The sequence below is a fragment of the Zonotrichia albicollis genome, chromosome 4 (genome assembly GCF_047830755.1).
Source record: "Zonotrichia albicollis isolate bZonAlb1 chromosome 4, bZonAlb1.hap1, whole genome shotgun sequence".
Classification (NCBI taxonomy): domain Eukaryota; kingdom Metazoa; phylum Chordata; class Aves; order Passeriformes; family Passerellidae; genus Zonotrichia; species Zonotrichia albicollis.
The window spans coordinates 24,157,744-24,178,730 of NC_133822.1; the positions used below are offsets into that span (position 1 = coordinate 24,157,744).

Here is a 20,987-nt window from a genome sequence, read left to right on the forward strand (position 1 = left end):
AATTCTTTTAAACAAGAAATGTAATGAGCAGCTACAAGCAAGGTTTCTTTGGTGGCAGGAGAAGTGGCTAGAATCAAACTGTATGTTGATGTAACAGCAGTGTTTGGATTAGTATGGCCTTTCTATGTGGTTTTAATTCTCACAGCTGTAAGGTGCAGATCCTCTGGCTTTGTTTAATGCTGTGGTTTGTTCTCAGGGTCTCTTTGTCAGCGGCATAGTTGGGGACCGCCTGAATTTACGCTGGGTTTTGTCTTTTGGCATGTGCTCCTCTGCTCTGGTGGTAAGTTGGAACATTGTAGTGGGATTTAAAAATCTGCCCTAGGGTTTCTGGGTAGGGTTTTGCTGCAGGGGAGAAGAGGCTGTGTTTCTGTGTGAATCTGCTCATCAGCTGTACCTCAGTGGTCTCAAAGCCTGCAGCTCTAACTTGGTGCTGGATGCATGAACTGCACTGCCTAAAGCATGGGGCATGGATGACTCTCCCCTTCCTGAAATGTCTTGCTCTGGACATTGTGTTAGAAAGAAATTCCTGAGTTTGAGACTTATCTAGAGACTTGAACAGCTTTTGCTCAAGATTAGTGTACTTGGGCTTTTGGGGACTGTTTTGTGGTATAACTTAATCTCTTAGACCATCTATGTTGTTATTGAGGCTTTTGCTTCCAAAAACAATCTTTGCTCTGTTCTTTAAAGGACATCCTAACAATACTAGGCACTCATTTACTTATTTTATGTAACTGCCAGGAGGGTGTGTGTCAAAAAAGAATGTCTGCTTAAAACAAAAGGTGCTTTGTGTTCAATTTCAAGCCACTTCAGATAAGTGTAAATCAGTTTTATCTCGTGGTTTTCTGGTTATTAAAGTAGTGGTAAAATGTGTGGAGTGTTTGTTTTACCAGTGGCTACAAACCCCACTGTGGCCTGTTGGGCTCTGCAGACACATGACTACAAGCATGCATCAAGCACCCTGTGCCACAATGTGTGTTTATTTTGGGTTAGAGCACTTGGTAATTTGAGAGCTGGCTGTAGTATTTGTGTTAAATTTGGTGGAGATACATGACCTGTGAGTGCTCTGTGTTTGCAGAGAGCCTCAGGGATTAGCATGTCAGTACAAGAGGCTACTGTACAAGATCAAGAGGCTACTGTATTTTTAGTGTTGTCATTGAAACTGTTTGTGTCTTCCTTCTCTTCTCCTGTTATAAGTGTGCAAAAGTCTTTTGGAGAGGAAGTGCCATGACAGCCTGTTTGTCTGGAGTCAGAGCTGTGCTGGCTCAGTAGAGGGTGCTGTGAGCCCTGTGCTGTGTCTCAAACACCAGCCTGGCCTCTGCCCTGGCCCTGCACAGCTCCCTGAAAGCTTGTTCCTTTTTTTAGGACCCCACTCCTGCTTGTCTTTCAGCAGTAGCCTCAGGGTGTCTTGTCTGTTTTCCCCCTGCTCTCCTCTAGGTGTTCTCCTTTGGCACACTCACAGAATGGTTGCATTTCTACAACAAGTGGTTCTACTGCTGTCTCTGGGTTGTGAATGGCTTGCTGCAGTCCACTGGCTGGCCCTGTGTGGTTGCTGTCATGGGAAATTGGTTTGGAAAAGCTGGGTAAGTTGAGTTTTCTTCAGTGACTCACTCATCTGACATGCTGAGTAACAGATTGAGCTGAAATGCTCAAACCAGAAAGGCCAACTGTTAGATCATAATTAAAATTAGGTAGGATGAAATATGCCTTACTTGTTACATTCTCTCTTTCACTTTTTTGTGGAGCCACTGGACAGCCTGGTGTGAACACAACTGTGTGTGTTAAAAGCATAGGTTCAAACTTCAAAAATCCCATAGTGTAGAGTGACTGAATTTTAATTTTCCTACCACTGAAAAACCTCTTTCTATCTGCTTAAAGAGGGCTAAAGATAACTGAGTCATGCTAGGCTCTATTCTCACTTTGGGGTATTGCAGATGAGCTCTAGTCATAGTTTGTAACCTTGTTTCCAGCTCACTCTCCTTTAACACAGATGTTTTAGGGTTTCTGGATTATCTATTTGGCACCTCCAAGTTGTTATGTGTTTTGTTTTAAGTGAACTTTGAGCTCCTTTGAAGTGGAAGGGAAAATGCTGTAACTTTATTCTTAAGTCAAAGTTCACTTAAATGTTTTGGTTTTGTCTTGTTCTTAAAGTCATCTGTCCTTGCATTGTCTGCTTCAAATCTTCTTTCCCTTCTGCAGGAGAGGTTTTGTCTTTGGACTCTGGAGTGCCTGTGCCTCTGTGGGAAATATCCTTGGGGCATTCCTTGCCTCCTGTGTTCTCAAGTATGGCTATGAGGTAGGTACTGCTGCCTGGCTTCTAACTACACCTGCATGTCTGAATGGGACACTGGGTTTTTGTCCTGTCTTTGAGAGATAACAGCCTCATGTATCCAATTTCATCTTCCTGAATTCTGTGGGGGCAGAATAGAAAGGCTCTTCCTTTCCTGACTCTTCCAAGCTGGGAGAAATGAGCCCAAGACTCCTCTGTAAGAGGGACTGATGTTATTAAGGAGCTCTGGTGTCACATTATACCTTGTTCTGATTTTGGTTGGCTTCAAGTGCTCTTCAGAGTCACCCATCACAGGTTCTGAGCTGACTGGAGTCCCTGGAGCTGGAAGGGCATGGAGGCGAAGCTGCTGTGACTGGGAAGAGGCCAGGCTGTCGTGTGGCAGTGGGCAGCTGAGCATGGGGAATGGGAGTAACCCAGCACATCTCATTGCATGGGGCCTCTGAGGAGGCTGGCAGAGCTGAGCTGGTCACTCTGGACAAGAGCAGCCTTGAAAAGCCTGGGAGAAGTGTGCTGAGAAATCAGAGCCAGACTCTTTCCAGGACTGCACTTTGAGAGAGCAAAGAAGCAGTGGGTGTAAAGTGAAGCAGGGATGGTTCCATTTGGATGTTTGGAAAACCATTTTCCTATGATGTATTTTAAGCACTGGTACAAGGGGACAGACCCTGGAGGATCTGCCTTTGGAGAATTTCAAGAATGTGATTGATCAAGGCTCTGAGCCTTGTCTGAATTTGGTGCTTGACTCTTCTTTGAGCAGTCCCTTCCCATAGAGGTGGATCTCTGGTTGTGTTGGCTCAGCTCCTTCCTCACTGCTGTCCATGCAGATAAGCCAAGTCTGTTCAGGAGATGCAGAGATCACTTGTTTCCAGGTCTCATGGATGCAATCTGGCTTGTTGTAGCTGTGTTTGCTCTCTCATGAGGTTGGAATGTAAAGAAACCCTCACTAGAGAGGGAGGTGTATGTGGCTGAAAGTGCTTTAAAAAGAATGTTGTATTTATTTCTGCTCAGTATGCTTTCCTGGTGACGGCCTCGGTGCAGTTTGCTGGAGGAGTCGTTGTGTTCTTCGGGCTCCTGACGTCGCCCAAGGAAGTGGGTGAGTGGAAGAGCTGTGCTATTTCAGTCCCTCCATGAGAGCAGATCTGCAGCTTCCCGTGGAGTGCTGCTCATTCTGACAGCATTTATCCTCAGGGCTCTTAGCAAATGGTGCTGCACCTTAGTGCATTCAATGGAGCAAATGCTTTACTTGCCAAGATCACACTAAATGCTGCCATGTGTCATGTGAATAGGGTCTGGATGTTTTTTAAAGCAAAATAAAACAGCCTGGCTCTAACATCTCCACTAGGATATGCCTAATTATCCTAATTATCAGTTTTTCTTCACCTGAAACATCAGTGTTTGTTAAAGAAACAGCAGGCAAACTGATAACTGACTATTGTAGGAGAAAACTATGGCAAGCCTTAAGTGTGGAAGGGAAGGGAAAGTAACTTTGGTCTGCAGGTCTCCCACAGCCAGATAAATAACTTCTGGGTTGGATGTGTTTCTTCTCTGAGAAGGTGGTAGGCAAGTCAGAGTGCAACAGGGAAACAAAAGAACTTTGGGGCTTTGACAGGGCTGTGGAGGAGGTTTCCCAGGTGCCTGCAAAGGCTGTAAAGTTGGGAGCTCTAAAGCTGCCATAAAGTGTGCTCGTAAGAGTGCTCTGCATCCCAGGAAGCACAATGCAGTTCCCAGGCCTCCCATTCCAGCAGAGGCATTAACAGCAGCAGGTGTCTGAGGCCCTGCTGCTGCTCTCAGCTCCACGCTCGAGGGAGGTGGCACCCAGGGCCAGGCTGAGCATCCCAAGCGCTCAATGAGGGGGGAAGTGCACTAATTTGTTGTGTCTTCCAACTAATGGCCAGACACTCAGAGCAGACAAAGCGATGCCAGGATCACACAGTACTTTCAAGAGCCCTAGAAGACAAAGGGTAGAAACTGGCGGCACTGCAGATCACCATCTAGAAGAGTTTCTAAGCCACAGGAGGATGGAGGTATGGGAGAGCAAGGGAACTGCTGGAAGCTAGAACTGCTTAAAAGAAGTGAGCACAGCTTTAGAGTGGGAAGAGGGTGAACAGGCTGTGGTCTGTTTTTCCTGTTGCTTATTCCTTGTAAAACTTAGGCCTCCCTGAGCTTGGAGCAGATGAAGATGAAGCCAGTGTGGAAGAAGATGCCCACAGACCCCTAATGGGCGGTGATGATGGGGATGATGATGACCAGAATTACTCCATTCAAGCAACTGACAATGACAACCAGCCCAAGGCCATTGGCTTCTTCCAGGCTTGTTGCCTTCCTGGTGTAGTACTGGTGAGGACGCAGATTCTTAAGTAAGAGCTGACTTAACTGTTGAACATAAAGCTGCCTTTTTCTGTTGTCAGGATTTGTACACATCATTGTTAATATGCTGACCATATGTTGTAGTGGTTGGCATCTGATGTCTCATGCTGTGAAAATGTTGGGGTTGGGCCTGCTGTCCTTGTGTACATGGATGATGCTGTCTGGATGTGTGGTGTGTGTTGCTCTTCCCATCCTGCTCCATGGAGTGCATGTAATGAGCCAGTGAAGTGCAGCAGAGATCCTGCCCTTCCTGCTGTGAATTTGCAAGGGAGGCCATGGCCAAAGGTGGCTGTAGGATCTGCCTTTCTTGGTAAGGTAGATGCCTGCTCTGAGGAGTGGGTTCTCACTCCTAACTGAGCATCACACAGAGCTCTGTGGCACTGATACTGAGGCTTGGAGTTTTTATCTTGAGTCTATCTTAAAGAAGAAAGCTGCCTGAAAAGCCTGAATCAGCATGATGTAACATCTGGCAAAATGTGCAGGGTGTTTTATGAGCAACAGGAAATAAGGCCTGGTGATGCAGTTTCCACATATCCTTGTCCTGTCCCTTGCAAACTTGTGCTTCTATATCAGCACTGTTGCCCAATTCATGTTCAGCTGAAAAGTTAACCTGTCATTGAAAACAGTGTTAACCCTTCTGCAGCAGAGTATTGGAACAGTGTTAACCCTTCCCTGAGTACTGGAACCAGTGCAAGAAAAGGAGCAGAGCACTGGGAGCTGCCTGGGTTTGCCATGGAGCAGAACTACTGAATGGGCAGTGTTGTCAGGTACCCTTGATGAGCAAGGCAGTTGGCTGTTGTGATTAAGGCAACAGAAAATCTGGAAGGGATGGGTGCAGTGTCAGTGTGCTGAGTGCAGGACAGCCACAGTCCTGTTGTTAGGGCTGCAGTTGAGGGGTGGCAAAAGAAAGCAAACCCATCTTGAGTTCTTTCCTACTCTGGATAAATGCCTCACACAAAATGTTAGTGATGGTGTCTGCCTCAGTTGATATGTGACTTTTTTTCACTGGCCTGAGCAAAAGGAGATGGCAGCAGCTGAGGTTGCTTGCTTTGAACTTTGGGGTTTGGGAACGTGTTCCATGCCCTAATCCAACAATCTGAGCACCTCTGAGTCAGAGCTTTATCTGATGTCAGCTTAGTGCCCAGCCAAACAGGGGTACCGTGTCAGATTGTGAGAGACCAAATGCTGAGAGAATCTCCAAAGCCTTGTCAAGATTCTACAAAGAATTCATTTGACATATTTTTTCTGTAGCTCCTCTCATCTCCTGCTGAGTGATACAGTGGAAGAGTTTTAGTACAGACAGCTTTCCCCTGAGCCTCTAGGAATTCAATGTTTAATCACTCAGACAATCTGGTAGACAGTTTCTTAGTATGTTGTAATAAATATCACTTTGTACAGTGCACTTTTCACACCCAGAGGCAGGAGAGCCCTACCAAACATCCCCATGTCTTCCATGTATGGTGGAAATTAGTTTGTGTCCTGTAAGAGTGAAAAAGCATTAATAATACAGCTTAGAAGTCTGTATCTATTAAAATAATATAAATTCAGAAGAGATGATTTTGTGGAATTTAATATATAAAAAGATCTGCTTTTTGAAATTCAAAGTCAAATGTCCATATGCACAGAGCCTCAAAGGTTGTGCTTTAGCATCTTCATCCTTGTTTGCCTTTTCCAATTAATTCCTTGAGCTGCTGTCTTTGCTGAAGTAGGGTGACCAGCACTAACCTTTGCCACACACATGAAGGCTCTGCAGGAGGAGATCTGCTAGCTAAGGACAAACTGAGCCCAGCAACCAAAAGAAAGTTGTCTCAGCTGTTGGGTTTGGAAGCCTGTGCTCAGCTTTGGCCAAACCTTTCATCCCATGTCCTGGAATACCTGCTTGGGCATTATGAGTGAAGCTTTCTCTTGTGGTGCTGTAAGCAGATGAGCCTTCTAAGCAGCACAAGCTAGCACAGAGGAACCACTTCACATAACTTTTCTCAGCACGATGCACAGATGACAAAATCTCAAGCTTGTTTCGTGTCACGTGGCTGGCTCCCTTCTCTTCAGAAGGTGAATTAAATTTTCTTCATTTTTTGAAGCCTAGTGTCATTTCCTCTCAAGATTACACTGAAAGTGCATTAACCCATTGCATTCAGTGATAAAAAAATAACCTTTTTGACAATGATTTTTGTATTCCTGGATTCCCTTTGATGTTCAACATTAAACTTTCATGATCCTGCCTTCTTACATGAAATTCAGAAGTGCTTTCCTCTGAAAGCTTTAGCTGGATCCAGAGCTTTATGGAAATAAGCAGAAATGCTGTTTGCATTTCTCAAGTCCTGACTGCTGACTGGCCCTCTCTTTGTTCCAGTACTCCTTGGCCTATGCTTGCTTGAAGCTGGTGAATTACTCATTCTTTTTCTGGCTGCCCTTCTACCTCAGCAGCAACTTTGGATGGAAAGAAGCAGAAGCTGACCAGCTCTCAATCTGGTATGATGTGGGAGGAATCATAGGTGAGTGAGCAGGGGAGTGACACCTTCTTGCAGCTGCTTCCCAGTGTTTGAGAATGAGAGACAGAGAATGCAGCCAGAGCAGTTGTGTTCACTGGGATCTAGCTGGTCACTTCATGTGGGGAAAGTCTAAGTTTGTTTGTGACTGCTTGGCTTATCTTTTTTTTCCTTAAACACAAGGTATATGACCCCCTAAAGAGTTAACATATTAGAGATAACATATAAGAAAAGTTCTATGTACAAAATGGGGCCCCTGCTTGCTACTTCCTTTCTAACAGGTACCCTTGGGGAAGATTTAGATCTGGACTTGGTGGGTTCTGTGCTGTCCTGTCTGTCCTGTGCTTCTAAGGACAGACTCATTGCAGATCTCAGGAGATCAGGCACCAACTGTGTTATGTTCAGAAATTAAACCTAATTGCTTTTATTTCTGCTGGCTGCAAAACCTGACCTGGTTCTTCCAGAATCAAGAGTATATTCTGTATATGTGTTTGGACTTCCACTCTCCTGTGCTCAGGTTATAGTTTTATTCCCTTGTCCAGTTAGTTTTAATAGACATCCTTGTTTGGGTCCATTCAGGGTCTGGTTTTGCCTCTGTAGCATTTTCTGCACTAGGCTTTCTCAGCATTCTGGCTTTTACAGCAGAGCAGTTCCTGCAGAGGTACCAAGGGTACATAAGGTGATTTTTATTGGCCCTTGGCATTTTTTGCATTCAGTTGCACCTGCCCTAAGCAGGTGAGACAGCAGAGAATGTGAGGCCCCTGTGTGATAATGTTTTCCCTGTGAGAAGGAGCTGCCTTTTCCTGCACTTTCAGTCACAGGAGCCAGCCACAACGTTCAGCTTGCTTAATCCAGGGTTGTGGTGGTCCTAGAGCTGTGGTGGTCCTTTAGGGGAAGAGGAAGGAAAGTAGGTGCATTGGCCAGTGGCATGCCAGAAAATAAAAGAAGCAATAAACTCCCAGTAAAGCAGTATGAGTAGTTTTCTCTGCTTTATCTGAGACTTTAATTTACTGTTGTCTCTGTGTCTGGGGCAGTAGGGGCAGGAGGCTTAGCTCTCAGGATGTTAGAGGGAATGTGTACTGATGAGGAGGCCACTGCACTCAGTGAAACAAGCTTTGTTCGATGTGTCAGCATCCTGAGCCTGACAGTGAAACTTCTTTTTTGCCAGGTGGGACCATCCAGGGCTTGATTTCTGATGTGCTGCAGAAGAGAGCCCCGGTGCTGGCAGTGAGCCTGCTCTTTGCTGTGGGCTCCCTCTTTGGATACAGCCGTGAGTACTCGTGTGCTGCACAGGGTGAGAGGCTCATTCAGAACCTCCTGCAGAGAACCAGAGCACAGCCTGTTCTCATTAGGTTTTCTGGTCTTCAAACTGCTGCTGGATCAGAATGGGGCCTTTTTTGTCTGTTTTGCTCAAGTGTGGCACTGCACAGAAAGAAATCTGTTCTCTGGTTAATTGGGTGGAAATGAATGCTCTGAGTGGCTGGATTTCCCTGTAGTGGTGAGTTATGGTACTGGTCCTTCTGGTACTGATCCTTCTCCAGTGTCAGTGAGATTTTTGATATTGTCATTGTGTCAACACCATATTTGGCAGAGCAAGAAGTCTCAGGTGCATCCCTGTACTCTGAGGAAAGAGAATCTGTGGACAGATGTGTGCTGGAGTGTATATTCACTGCTCAGAGACTGGAGAAGCTCTTAGACTTCACTACTTACTTCTGAAAATGGTGAAATTGGAGAGTTTCTGCCTCTTTTGTGATAGATATAGTTCTTGGTGTCCAGTTTTTGAAAGGAATCTTGGGAAAACAGAGTGTGAGGAGATGGGAAGATGTAATTTGTGTGAAACATCTATGAAGCAGTTCTAGGGGTGACAGGTTTGTGTTTTCAGACAATGTCCTGTGGTACAGAGTGATTTAACTCTGGGATGCCATTTCACTCCTCTGTGTGTTCCTCCAAAATTGAATGGTGATCCATACAGACTTTTATAGAGCACTTTGAGATCTGTGGGCAGAAATTTGTGCTAGATCTGGAAATGAACAGGGGCTTTTGGAAGCATGCAGGCTTACTCAGATGGTCTTGAAGTAAGGTCAATAAGTTATTATCATTGAATAGCAAGGATTGGGGTTGGTGGAGTTTTTGTAGGCTCTTGTGTTAACTCATTGCTTTAAAAAGTGCATTGGAAATAAACATGAAATTATTGCTGATGAAGTTCGAAGTTTGTGACTAGGTAGCAGAACAGCCAGAGCCCCAGGTGCCTTGTACTTAGCTCAAAATGTGCTGCTGTCCAGGCAGATACAGAAGCCTCAGGTGATCCAAAGTTCCTGCAGTGTGATAATTCAGCTTCCATCAGCCAAACCAGGAAACCTTATTGTGCCCATAAGAGGGGGATAATGGCCTGAGAATATATGAGGAGGGTGCACCTTGCCTTGTGCAGTAACTCACCATGTGTGGGCCCTGAGGGGAAGGGAGTGAGGAATTCAGGGGATGCCTGGAAGTGAGATACCAGGGACGACTGTCTGAAGGGCACTGAGGGGCTGTAGTGGAAAACTAGCCCCATGTACACATGCTGCTAGAGAGGCAAGGGGAACCTGTAGGTGTTCAGACATGGCTTTGTAAGGAGGAATTTGTGTTTTGGAAAATGTAGGAAGAGTGAAAGGGCTGGTTCAAGTGCTGAATTCTTTGTGATGAGAGTTTGAGCTGAGTCTGACTTCTCCAGAGAGAAGTCTCTTACTGTTCAAGTTTTGTTTACACTCACCTGGTCTTTCTCTTGCAGGTTCCCCAAACAGCAAGCCTATCAATGCTGTGATCATGGCAATTACAGGTAACTTCTCAAAATCCACTGTTATGCTGGTAGACATCTGAATTCATTGCAGAATAACCAGTAACACCATCCAGGTGGTGGTAAGGTGTCTGTGTGTGCTGCCATCTCTGCTAGTTTTGCAGAAAGAATGAAAATTGGGCCCCAGTTTTTGTTACCTTTGGAGAACAGCAGTAGGAAAACTGCCTCACAGAGGGAGGTATGGAATACAGACTGTATAGAATCGTGGCCTGGAGCTGAGGGGATCTGTCTTGGCTCAGTATGCTGGAGGTGGATTTATGCCAAAATACCTAGCAGTGATGTGGTATCTGAGGAAGTGGGGATATGGCAGAGTCATGAGCTGCAGCTCAAACTTGAGGGTGTTTGTCAGAATCCAAAACACCCTGTGTGCTGGGAGAGGTCACAAACTTTTTGTGCTGCCACACATACTGTGCTGTGTTATGGAATTAGGCCTGCATGAATAGACCCTTTCTTTGCAAACACTCTTATTTCAGAACTCTCTGTCCTGTTGTTGTGGGTATTTTTTTTTGCCTTCCATCTCTTCCATGAGCCCCTGGAGACTGAGGTGTCCATGCTAATTAAAATGTTCTTGTTAGCTATTTCTGTGTAACTACTCCAGATATTTCAGGGTGTTCCATGACTGTGTGTTTCAAGTACTCCTCTACCTGCAGTTTGTCTCTGAGCACTGTCTCTAGACTTAATTCTTGTCCTGAGCTTTCGTGGTAGAAAATCTGTGTTTTGAAGATGTTTTGTTGAGAATCTGTATGAGTATTTGTTTTGCACCAAGGCTGTTGTCTTGTCACTTTCAGGATTTTTCATCGGAGGCCCTTCTAACATGATCAGTTCTGCAATTTCTGCTGACCTGGGGCGTCAGGATCTGGTGAAAGGCAGCAGCGAGGCTCTGGCAACAGTCACAGGAATTGTGGATGGAACAGGCAGTATTGGTGCTGCCGTGGGCCAGGTGAGCTGCCAAGGAAAAGAGAGGTCTGGGGAAGGAGGAAAAGTGTCTGTTGTGGTGATAGATGTTAGCGCATTCATCACTTTGAATTTGTGCTGGGGGAGAAAAAGAGGGTTGGGGGTTTTTTCAAAATAATTACTTGAAAATCAACCAAGGGAACCTGTCTGTTTTAACAAAGTTTCCAGTGGAAACAATGTAATTAAGAACTAAGCTAAGTGTTCACAGTGCTAATGTTAAGGCACTTTGGTAATTCAAGTGAATTTTACAGACTTTCATATCCTGAACTTCAAAAAGCTTTGCAAAGTGTGAAAAAAAGTATTTTGAAGTTTGGGTTTGTTTTTTTTTTTTTTGTTTTGAGCTGATAGGCAAACCTTCTCTTACAGAAAAGTGTATCTCTATAACTAAGTAAAATTGGAATACCTATTATGAATGTTACAGTGTTTATGAAGTGATTTAAAATTTGCTCTTATTTGTGCTTTCTTTTTTTATCTGTGGATGTCTTTTACACCTTGTAAAGCCAGCCCCACTTGCTCCAGCAGTCCTTACAGTCTGAGGAGCAGAGTGTTGCAGAGGAGGAAGCTGACAGTGTGCCCACTGGGGATGTTTTCTTCTCAAATACAAGTGTTAGCTACGTGAAAGAACACAGTGGTGCTCTGGGGAGGATTTAGTAGAGAGATTGGAGCCAGTGTTTCTCCAGGCATCCTCCAGTGGTGGTGAAATACCAAGGATGCAGGCGAGGCTTGTGAGTTTCTTTTCTAGGAAGAGCTTTGGGTTTGTGCTTGCCATTGATTGCCTGATAAATGCAATCATTCAGTCACTGTTTTGTAGGATAGATGCTGCTTATCTCCTCTGAACATGGAAAATTACAAGTGCTTTGAGGACAAATATCAGTGCACTGTTACACTCAGTGCTCTTCTGGCATCAGCTCAGTGTTTTTGTCTTCCCACACACATACCATCCAAACTCACATCATCATAAAAAGTGGGTCTTTGCTTCTGAGAGATTCCACCTGCCTCCCCTTCCAACACTGCATTTATTCCAGCAGAGACAAGCACGACGTCATTCTGGGGGCGTGTGAGTGACAGTAAATGCACAATGAGCATGTTGGAAATTCACATCCTGTTCTGATATACCCAGTGGTGAAGAGGGGAGGCCCTTGTGCAGCATCTGAGTATAAATCTGCTAATAAGAGATACATTTTCTTGTGTGGCCCAGGCTGCCCAGCTGAGCCAGGGTGCAGCTCAGAACAGAGTGTAGTCTCAAGTGTCTTGCCTGGATGAAGGGTTAAGCAGTTACTGGTAGCACAGCTCTTGAAAATGTGTCCTGTGTAATTTATAACCCATTCTGGAGCTTTTAGTTCTTCTGAGAGTACTTACATCCACTTATGTCCCAGTGTTCCGTGCAAAAACCTCGTATTCAGCAGAGTCAATTTGTCACCCTTTGAAACTGTAGTTCAGTTCTGTCTTTGTGCTGTTCTGAGTTACTGTAAAGCTTCAGGGTGGTGTCTCTGCTTTGCTGAAACGGTGGGTTTTGTACAGAAAAAGGCTGCTGTCCTGAGTCATCCCTTCTGACAGGAAAAGATCACACAGAGCTGATCGCAAAATCTTCCAACTGGAGTGCTAACAACCCACAAAGTCTAGAAAATGCAAGTGTCATGCCTGAAAGTCATGTTTATCTTCCAAGTTTGAATAATATTTTTTCCCCTTTCTGTTTAGTATCTAGTGTCTTTGATCCAGGAGAATCTGGGATGGATGTGGGTTTTCTATTTCTTCATTCTAATGGTAAGAAATCACCTTTTAAAAAAATTATTTGTCAAAGCTCAATTTGCCATAGGATGTTTTTGTGGGAACATGAGAACTGTGACTCCTGATACCATTCTCAAAGTGGCCTGGGGTGTGGCTTTGCCTCAGATTGTCTAAGTCAAATGAGTTCATTCTGGATCCTTTAAAGTCATGTTACCCAACAGGAACTGAGATTGTAGCAGACACAAAAGTACCTGCCCAAAAATACCTGTATGCATTTCCTAAATCAAATGCCACCTGACTTCCAAGGTGGGGCTTCTCCCTCCTGCATCTCCATGGTACAGAGTTTCTAATGTTTTTGGAAAGCTGAAGTTCAACTGCTTGTTTGTTAGGTTTTGAAGATTAGTGGAAGGAGTGGAGAGGGTATTGAAACAAAACTGAAAATGCCTTGGCCCTGTTTTGCTGCTGAGGCAGAGAGCTGTTGAGGTCCTGATGTCCTCAGCATCACCACAGTGGTGAACTGCACAATTTACTGGAAGTGCCAGGAGATGTCTTTGCATCTGTTCTGGCAAGGGAGAAAGCCACTTTGGTAACCAGCAGAGGTGGTGAGGAGCAAGGTCCCTGAGGAGCTGGAGAGCTCATCTTTATGAAAAGGTGATCGTGCCAGCTGAAATTGTATGAGCTTTCCTGCAAGCTCAGCCCTTCCTCTGCTGTGCCACTCTGTCACTGCTTCCCTAAGCCTGTGTCTTCCTGGGATGGCCTTGGATGCACATTGAGCAGGGGGCCTGCAGCTCTGCTTGCTCTGTGCTAATAGTCCTGGTTTTGCCTCTTTCCCCAGACGAGTTCCACAGTCCTGTTCATTTCACCCTTGATAGTGAGGGAGATCAGGCTGCTGCTGCACGAGCGGCGCCTGCGGATGCTGGCAGAGTGATTCTGCTCCCTCTGCCCGGACTGCTGGGTGCAACTGACAGCTGGGACACTCACCAGAGCTCTGGGAGACTTGTTGGGTACATCCTCCAGGCTTGGACTGGTTCAGAAGGACTCCACAAGACTTGATTGACTTGCCTGTGGTGAGCTCAGTCGTGAAGCACCAAATACTTGTCCTGGGACCACCTGTGTCACGGAGCTGCTGACCTAAGCCAGACAATCCAAGGGACTGATGGATTGTCCCAGCCTCCCAGGCCCTTCCAGCAGTCACATCAGGGTCTTCTGTTGGGTGTCTCATTCCTATACCATTTCTTATTTATTTCTGGATTGCTGACCAAAGTCAGCTCTTTGAAACTGACGGTTTTCGGGAGGCTGTCTCGCAATGAATCTTGATGCTCTTTTGTGCTGGTGAAATCATACAGTACAGTTCATGGATAGTCCTAAATTTCAGATCACCTTAGCTTTTAGAAAGGGCAAAAACAATTATTTGGGATTTATGCTGTCCAGTTGTTAAAAAACTGCTGTTGCTAAATCTCTGCACAGATGGACCTCTGCTATCCCCATCTATTAATTGTTACATATTCCAGTAGAGTCACATGAAGAAGTTACCTCTGTATTTGTTTTTAACATTTTTAATAATGTTACTAATCTCTGAGAAATGAGATTTCATTTTTTAAACTATTGAAGCAGACAAATAGTGTGCAATACTTTATGTAATCTCTGAAATAAGCCTTAATAGGTCCTTTCTGTCTAAAGGATCCTTGGATGGCTTCAGGGATCAGTAATGGGACACAAACACTTTCACTACTTTGTTTATTGAACCTGACCAATACTGACCAAAATGGGTGTGAGGTGACCTTCTGAAGGAAACTGATGTCACTGACTTCATACTCCTTGGGCAATTGCTCATCTCTAGCAAAGCAGGATCAGAATGGAATTAAAGGAATTTAAGGGACTTGGCTGCCCTCAGAGAGGGGCTGAAGTGTACTCATGGAGTAGCATTAATGAGCAACTGCTGCTGTTTCCCCTCATGCTCCTGTGGCCATGGCTGCCTAGGGGACCTCAAGCTCCAGGTTTGGAAGCTTGAGTTGTACCTTGGAAGGGAAAGGTAGATGCAAGTCTGCCTGCAAGCTAAAAACAAGTGGCTGTGCTTGCTGTGGTGGTGCTTGAGTGCTTTGCAGTACTCTGGTAAGTGGGGTGACCAACTGACAGCTCTAACGTTTATTGGTGGTCTTAATGGGATCACTGAGTAACTTCTCAAAAAAATGCTTTCTATTTATGCCTTGAAATGTTTCATTGTAATTGGTCTGTGTTAACCTGCAGACCTTGTGAGCAAACACTCTGTCTAACTAGTCAGTGCCTGGATGTAGGTGGGGAGCAGCAAAAGTTGGAGCTGAGAATTTGAAACTTTTTAAATGGGAACAGTTGCCTTTTCAAAATGTGCATTGATTTCATTTTTTATTTTTTAATTGATGAATGTCAATTTTTAGTCATGTGTTGATTGTAATGAGTGGAACATCATTAGTGCCTTACGGTTTTACAGTTTTGAATGGTTGCTTGGTGGTTGCTGCTTCTGTAGTTATGTCTCCATGCACAACTTTGCTTAATGTGGAACTCAGTTGCCCCATTTTATATTTTTTTGTGTCTTTTTCTCTGGGTGGAGGTGATTGTTGCATCTTTTTGTTGACCCTCAAAGTATTTCAGTGCTTGGGAAGATTATGCCATTAAGCTGATATGGGGCCTGAGTCCTGTTCTTGGCTCTTCTCATTCCCATTCCAATTTTTGCCTGTATAATTAGAGCAGGAGACTGAGACTCTAATCATCCTGTTCTCAGAATTATGCCCTGGGGTTAGTGTTCACATCCCAAGCTACTCATTAGCCCCTGTACAAATAGAATGAAAACTCCTTGAAATTTAGTTCTAAAATTGATTGTGGCACCATTTGTCCGAGCCACAGCATCTGAGAATCTCTGGTTTCAAATTCCAACCTGGATGAACTTTTTGGCTGCCTCTGTGGGCAGCAGATAAGCTTCTGATGAAAGGTGGGGTGGGAAAGGGACGTGACTGGGGTCGAGGGGGAGGAGAAGGCCGGCCCCTGTAACAAATGGCTTCCTGTAAACAGCTCTGTCCCCTCTTGGGAAGTGTCAGCAGTGATGGAGCACCAAGGCCAGGCTGCCCAGCCTCTGCATCCGAGCACGTGGTGCTTTGGGACCACCCCCATGAGTGTGCCCGGGGCCTGGGGATTGCTGCTGTGCTTGTCCTGGGTTTGCAGTTCTCTGTGTTTCTCCAGGGTGCTCTGAGGAAGAAAGGTTTTCAATCTGGTCATGTCTGAACTGACTTCACATGAATAAACATTCTTTGACTTGATCTGGGCTTGTCCTTCTGTGTGCTTTATTCCACTCCCTGGTGTGGTTCTGCTGAGCATCCTCCTCTTCCTCCCTTCCTCCTCCTCACAGGTCTGGCTCTAGCAGCTGCTTTTCACTCAGCTGCTGTGAAGACCTGAGCCCTGACTATTGCTGAAACCAAACCCTCATCCCAGCCTAAAAGGGGACCATGTTCCAGGGCTGCAGTTTGGCTTTCCTCCTGATCAGGCTCACAGGAGGTTTTGTGAGAGTCCCTAACAGAGGTGGTGTAACTAATGGTCCTAAAGGAACCAGACCAAATACTTGGTTTTATTAATTTATTTCTTTGTTGATCTGCATGTAGAAGTCAGGTGTTCTTCCCTAGGAATTAAATGTGCCATGTGGCTGTGGGCCCTGCTGTGCCTTCTGTCCTGTGGCTTATTCCATTAAACATGAATCCATGTCTTTGCTTAGCTGTGTTTAAATGGACACAGTGGGGGACTTGGTAATTGTGTTTGTGTTTTATAGTTTATAATAAATTCTGAGCTGAGCACAATACCAGACCACTGGAGAAACTCCTGCCTCCATGTTCTGGTCTCTCAACCCCAAGTAGTTTGGTGGTGCTATCATGCTGTTCCTCAAGGAAACTAACAGTTCATGTTTTTACCCCTTTTCTATTGCTTTTTTCCCCCACCTACTCATCAGGAACTTCCCAGCCTACTCTGGAAGCACTCTGAAGAAGGAGTAGAGTTTTGCTTGAGCATCTGAAAATGCTGACAGTAGCAAACCCCATCACCACCACTGTGACTGTGATCTCCAGAGCATAATGTGTGGGCAAGCAAAAGAGTAGGAATTGCTTAACTTCAGAAGTGCAAAGGAAATGCATAAGGAACTGATCTGTGTTTCAGACTGAATGCCAGGTGTGGCAGACTGACCAACTGATACTGACAGAAAAGGTGTGCTTCAGCCCCATGACCCCTGTCTGTGTCAAGGAAGGGCCTTGCAATAGGTGTCCTGGAAGCAATGCTGCTGTGTCCTGGTTTCCTGGGAAGTCTGGAACCCAAAAGGTTTGGATGTCTGCCTAGTGGGTACCACTGTGCTCTCCAAAGCAGGGAGAATTGAGCTTCTGCTCTAAGTGCTGGGCAGCCTTACAGAGCATGTGAGCTGCTTGTCCCCACCAAACCCAGGAGAGCAGCTCTCCCCTCTGCAGGAGAGTGGGACGAGCAGCAGCATGCTCTAGGGGTTGTTTTATCTCAGAGATAGAAGGAGAAAGTATTTTGAGATAGTCCCACAGACCTCTCCAGTACAAGCAATGACTGCTTGGGGGTGGCTTGGACACACTGCTCCTTGGTCACTCTCCTGTCATTAACCCTCTATCCAGCTGTGCCCAAAGTGCTCTGCCAAACCTGTTTGCAATTTCTCCCCCCTTCTTCTTTTCTAGGTTCTTTTCTAACTGGAATTGCCTACAGGGATGTTTTGGGTTCTGTATTGCAGAAGTTTTCTAAGGCACAGCATGCCCACCTTCCTGCTTTGTCAAGCCTTATCTAATCCTTTTAGTAAACAGCCTCCCACTTGCAGAAGCCTGTAAATACAAGCTCTGAGGACGCTGTGTGAGGCTGGACTGGGGCTCCCTGTGCCATGTACACGCCCATGAAAGCATCCCCCATCCCTGGAAGTGTTTAAGGCCAGCTTGGATGGGCTCTGAGCAACCTGGTCTAGTGGAAAGTGTCCCTGCTTACAGAAGGGAGGGTTTGGAACTAGATGAGCACTAAGGTCCTTTCCAACTCAAATCATTCTGTGATTCTATTGAAGTATCTCTAAATGAGAGTTGCTTAGAAGAGTATTTGGTACAAAGATGAATTTAGGCAATTACTGGGAACATTTCTTTTGGTTCTCCTGCACTGGTGATGATATTTCTGTACATTTGGATCCAGGAGGCTCTCTTGGAATGTGTCCCTTGACCAGGGCTGTGACAGCAGGCAGGTGCAATAGGCAAGTGGGAGTCTTCTCCCGGAGCAGAAGGTAAGATTTTTTACTCTCCTGTAAGATTTAAGAGTGCTGCCAGGAGAAGAAAGACTGCTACTGAGAATAGAGATTTCCAGGCAAGCTAATTCCAGGTAAGAAAGACTGCTGCTGAGAATAGAGAATTACAGGTAAGCTATTCAGGGACAATTGGTTTGTTTGGGAATACATTTTGAAGTGGCTGATGGCAGTTGGAGGACTTCTAGGTGAGTTGGTAAAGTCTCTGTAGTTTTGGTCTTCTTCCTCTGTTGTGAAGCAAAGGAAATCCATATAACATCTCTTGTCTCTGAGGGCCACATAAGTAGCAACAGAATTCAGAGTACCACTGGAATGACACTGCTAAGGAGGAGATTACTTACATGTGCTAATTAAATCTTCTTTGTTTATAATGCAGTTAGCAGAGTATTGGGGATTTAGGATGGGTTGATTTCTCTGGGCACTTGGATTCCAACACTAGCTCAGGGAACTCCTGCACCAGGACACGTATGTCCTCAGTTTTTTCCCTGTTTGTCAGCTGGGACCCATTTCTAGAAACTCATCTGCTCTGGGGTGCATGGCAGAGGAAAGGATGTTGGGCTAACAAAAGCTGGTGCTTGCCTGCAGCAAGTGCCAAAGATGACAAAGCAATTGGGTTTCAGCCCAGTGCACTATCCAGCCAGCAGGATGGGAGTGTTTGGGAGGCAGCAGTTTCATTGAGATTGGCTCAACTATCCATTTACCTCTTCTTCAGCCTCCTTGCCCCTCTGCTGTAACTCCTGCATCCTTCTGGGAATAGTAAAATTTCAATTCTTCCAGCAGGTTCATCCCAGGACTGATGGTCAAGTCATGGCAGCAAGAAGGGCAGATGGCAACAAGCAGCTGTGCTTGCTCCTGTTGAGTGCAAAGGAGCTGTTCCATGGGGATGGGCACACAGGTGGGAGCCCTGCCTGTGAGAGCAGTCCTGTGGCAGCATCAGGGACTTGGGAACCGGCCCACGCCCCCAGAATATCAGGGCACTGCCTGTGCAGGGCTGGGACAGCCTCTGCTGCAGAGAGCTTTGTCTCTGTGTGTATCTCTTCAGCTCTCAGGCCCATTTTAGAACTCTGGTTTGGTCCTTTGTTCTCAGGTGGCATCAGGGCTGGTTTCCCTAAGGGAAGGAGAAAGAGGAACACAGAGTCATGGCTCCAGCAAGCCTGGTTATGAGGCAATCTGTCCTTTGCTCCCAGCTGCCAAAATCCCAACTGGTAAAATCCCAACTGCCTTATGCACCTGGTTCCACACAACTTTGTCACTTGCTTTGGTTGCTGTTTTGCTCTCAGTTGAATGAGGATCTCTGTCTTCTCCAACTTTATTAAGCACAGTTTTCTCAACTACCTTCACTTGTCATGCAGAAAGGGAGCAGGGAGTTGTTTTGGAGGGTTTATCATAAGTTTGTGGAGTCTTTTCTTTGCTCTTCTCTTCCTGATTCCACTGTCCCACCTCATTTTACCTGTTTGACCTCAGATGTACAGGGCCATGTTCTTTGTCCCCAGCCTTTTCTTTGCTCCAGCCTTTGTGGTAGCTTGTGTGCAGGACCAGAGAAGGAGAGACAGCATTTTCTGTGCTAACAAAGTGAGCATTGTTGTAATGCTGTTGCAGAGTGGGTGGATGTGATTGCCGACAGATGTATTCCTTCTGCCGGGGTGTGGATTAAGGCTCAAGGTGACTTTGTTCCTTCATAAATTCACTGACTTTCCCCAGGGAACTGAAGGAGCAGGACTGGGAGGGAAGAACTATGATAAATGGAAGTGTGGGAAGGAAATGCACTTACATAGGCCACGCTGCTTAAGAACAAATGTGTGCTCTGTGAGGAGCTCTTGCCATTGCCTAAGATACCATTCAGTGGGTTAAAAAACCCAGGAGGATGTTTAACTGAGAAGTTGAGCAGGCTCCCTGCAGGCTGCTCTCCCAGTGTAATTGCCTGGGTAAGTGGATTAGTGAGCAGCAGTGTGGCTTGTTGGGGGTTAGGCAGGCTCTGAGGGCAGAGCCCTGTCCCCCACAAGAGGACACAAGATGCAGGAAGCAGCGTTGCTCCCTTCCAGTCAGAGCTGTTTGATGCTGAAAGCTGTGGCTGATGGTCGGTTGTCATTGTGGGGGCTTGCTGGGAAGGGTCCCATGGAAACAGTTCCTTTCAGAGCTATCACTTGTCCTTATCTGCTGCGAGGTGGGTATAGTGACAGCAAATCACATCTTGGGACACTTCTCTGCCTTTGTTGCCATGGGGATCGGTGTCTTCCGCAGCTTTGTCTCCTGTGAAAAAAGAGGAGTATTGTTACCTCTGCTGGCTTGCCCACTGCAATGTGCTGAGGGTGAGGGGGGGGTTGTGGTCAGCCACAGAGCACCAGGAGGAAACCTCAGTGCTGGGGACAGGCTGTGAGGTCACTGTTGGAACTCTCACCAGCCGTGCAGTGCCTCCCTGTGTGCTGGCTGCTGCTGTGGGTGCTGATGCAGAGCACAGTGAGGCACTCTGGCCCAGGTGGCCCTGCTCCACAGCCCTGCTCCTGGGTGTCAGATGCTATCAGATCCTGCCAGACTAACAGGCTTGGGACCTGCCCTGGCATCTGCTCCGTGCTTAGGTAGAAGAATCTGGGTCATGTCTGATGTGCCAAAACATGACATCGGTTCAAAAGCCTGGCATGGCCCAGAGGTTCAAACATGGGGACTCAGGTGGGGCCACCTGCCTTTGGGGGAGTTGTAGGGCATGGACAGAGGTGTACCGGATTTGTAGGAAACCTACTGTGTTTTGTTTCCCTTCCTGGGTGACTGAGTAGCCCTAGCAGGGACATGGGAGCCATGCAGCAAGTGCTTCTTTCACAACAGGAGGTGAAGGCACTGCAGAGCCACTGAGGGGGCCCAAGGATCTGCCACAAAGCAGGGTTCCTAACCCAGGAACTGCATCTCTCCTGTGCTTCAGCTCATGATCAAGCCCTTTTGAGTGTGGTAGGGAGCTCCCTGTGCTCGTACCACACATCTCATCCCTTCCTCCTAGCCCACACTTATGTCATTTCTTTAGAATTGCAACTGATC

General features: G+C 46.0%; 1 protein-coding gene across 2 annotated transcripts in view; it reads left to right on the plus strand.

Annotated features, from left to right (window-relative positions):
* The window catches only part of SLC37A3 (solute carrier family 37 member 3), a 22,267-nt gene extending 6,322 nt beyond the window's left edge, over positions 1-15,945 (plus strand). For both annotated transcript variants that reach the window (XM_026790801.2, XM_005482785.4), the window contains exons 5-15: positions 197-280; positions 1,435-1,580; positions 2,197-2,293; positions 3,293-3,377; positions 4,437-4,621; positions 7,005-7,146; positions 8,309-8,410; positions 9,908-9,955; positions 10,762-10,913; positions 12,626-12,691; positions 13,491-15,945. In XM_026790801.2, coding sequence (XP_026646602.1) covers positions 197-280; positions 1,435-1,580; positions 2,197-2,293; positions 3,293-3,377; positions 4,437-4,621; positions 7,005-7,146; positions 8,309-8,410; positions 9,908-9,955; positions 10,762-10,913; positions 12,626-12,691; positions 13,491-13,583 — 1,200 coding nt within the window. In that variant the 3' untranslated portion in view covers positions 13,584-15,945. The remainder of the gene's footprint in view (positions 1-196; positions 281-1,434; positions 1,581-2,196; positions 2,294-3,292; positions 3,378-4,436; positions 4,622-7,004; positions 7,147-8,308; positions 8,411-9,907; positions 9,956-10,761; positions 10,914-12,625; positions 12,692-13,490) is intronic.
* The last annotated feature ends 5,042 nt before the right edge of the window (positions 15,946-20,987 follow it).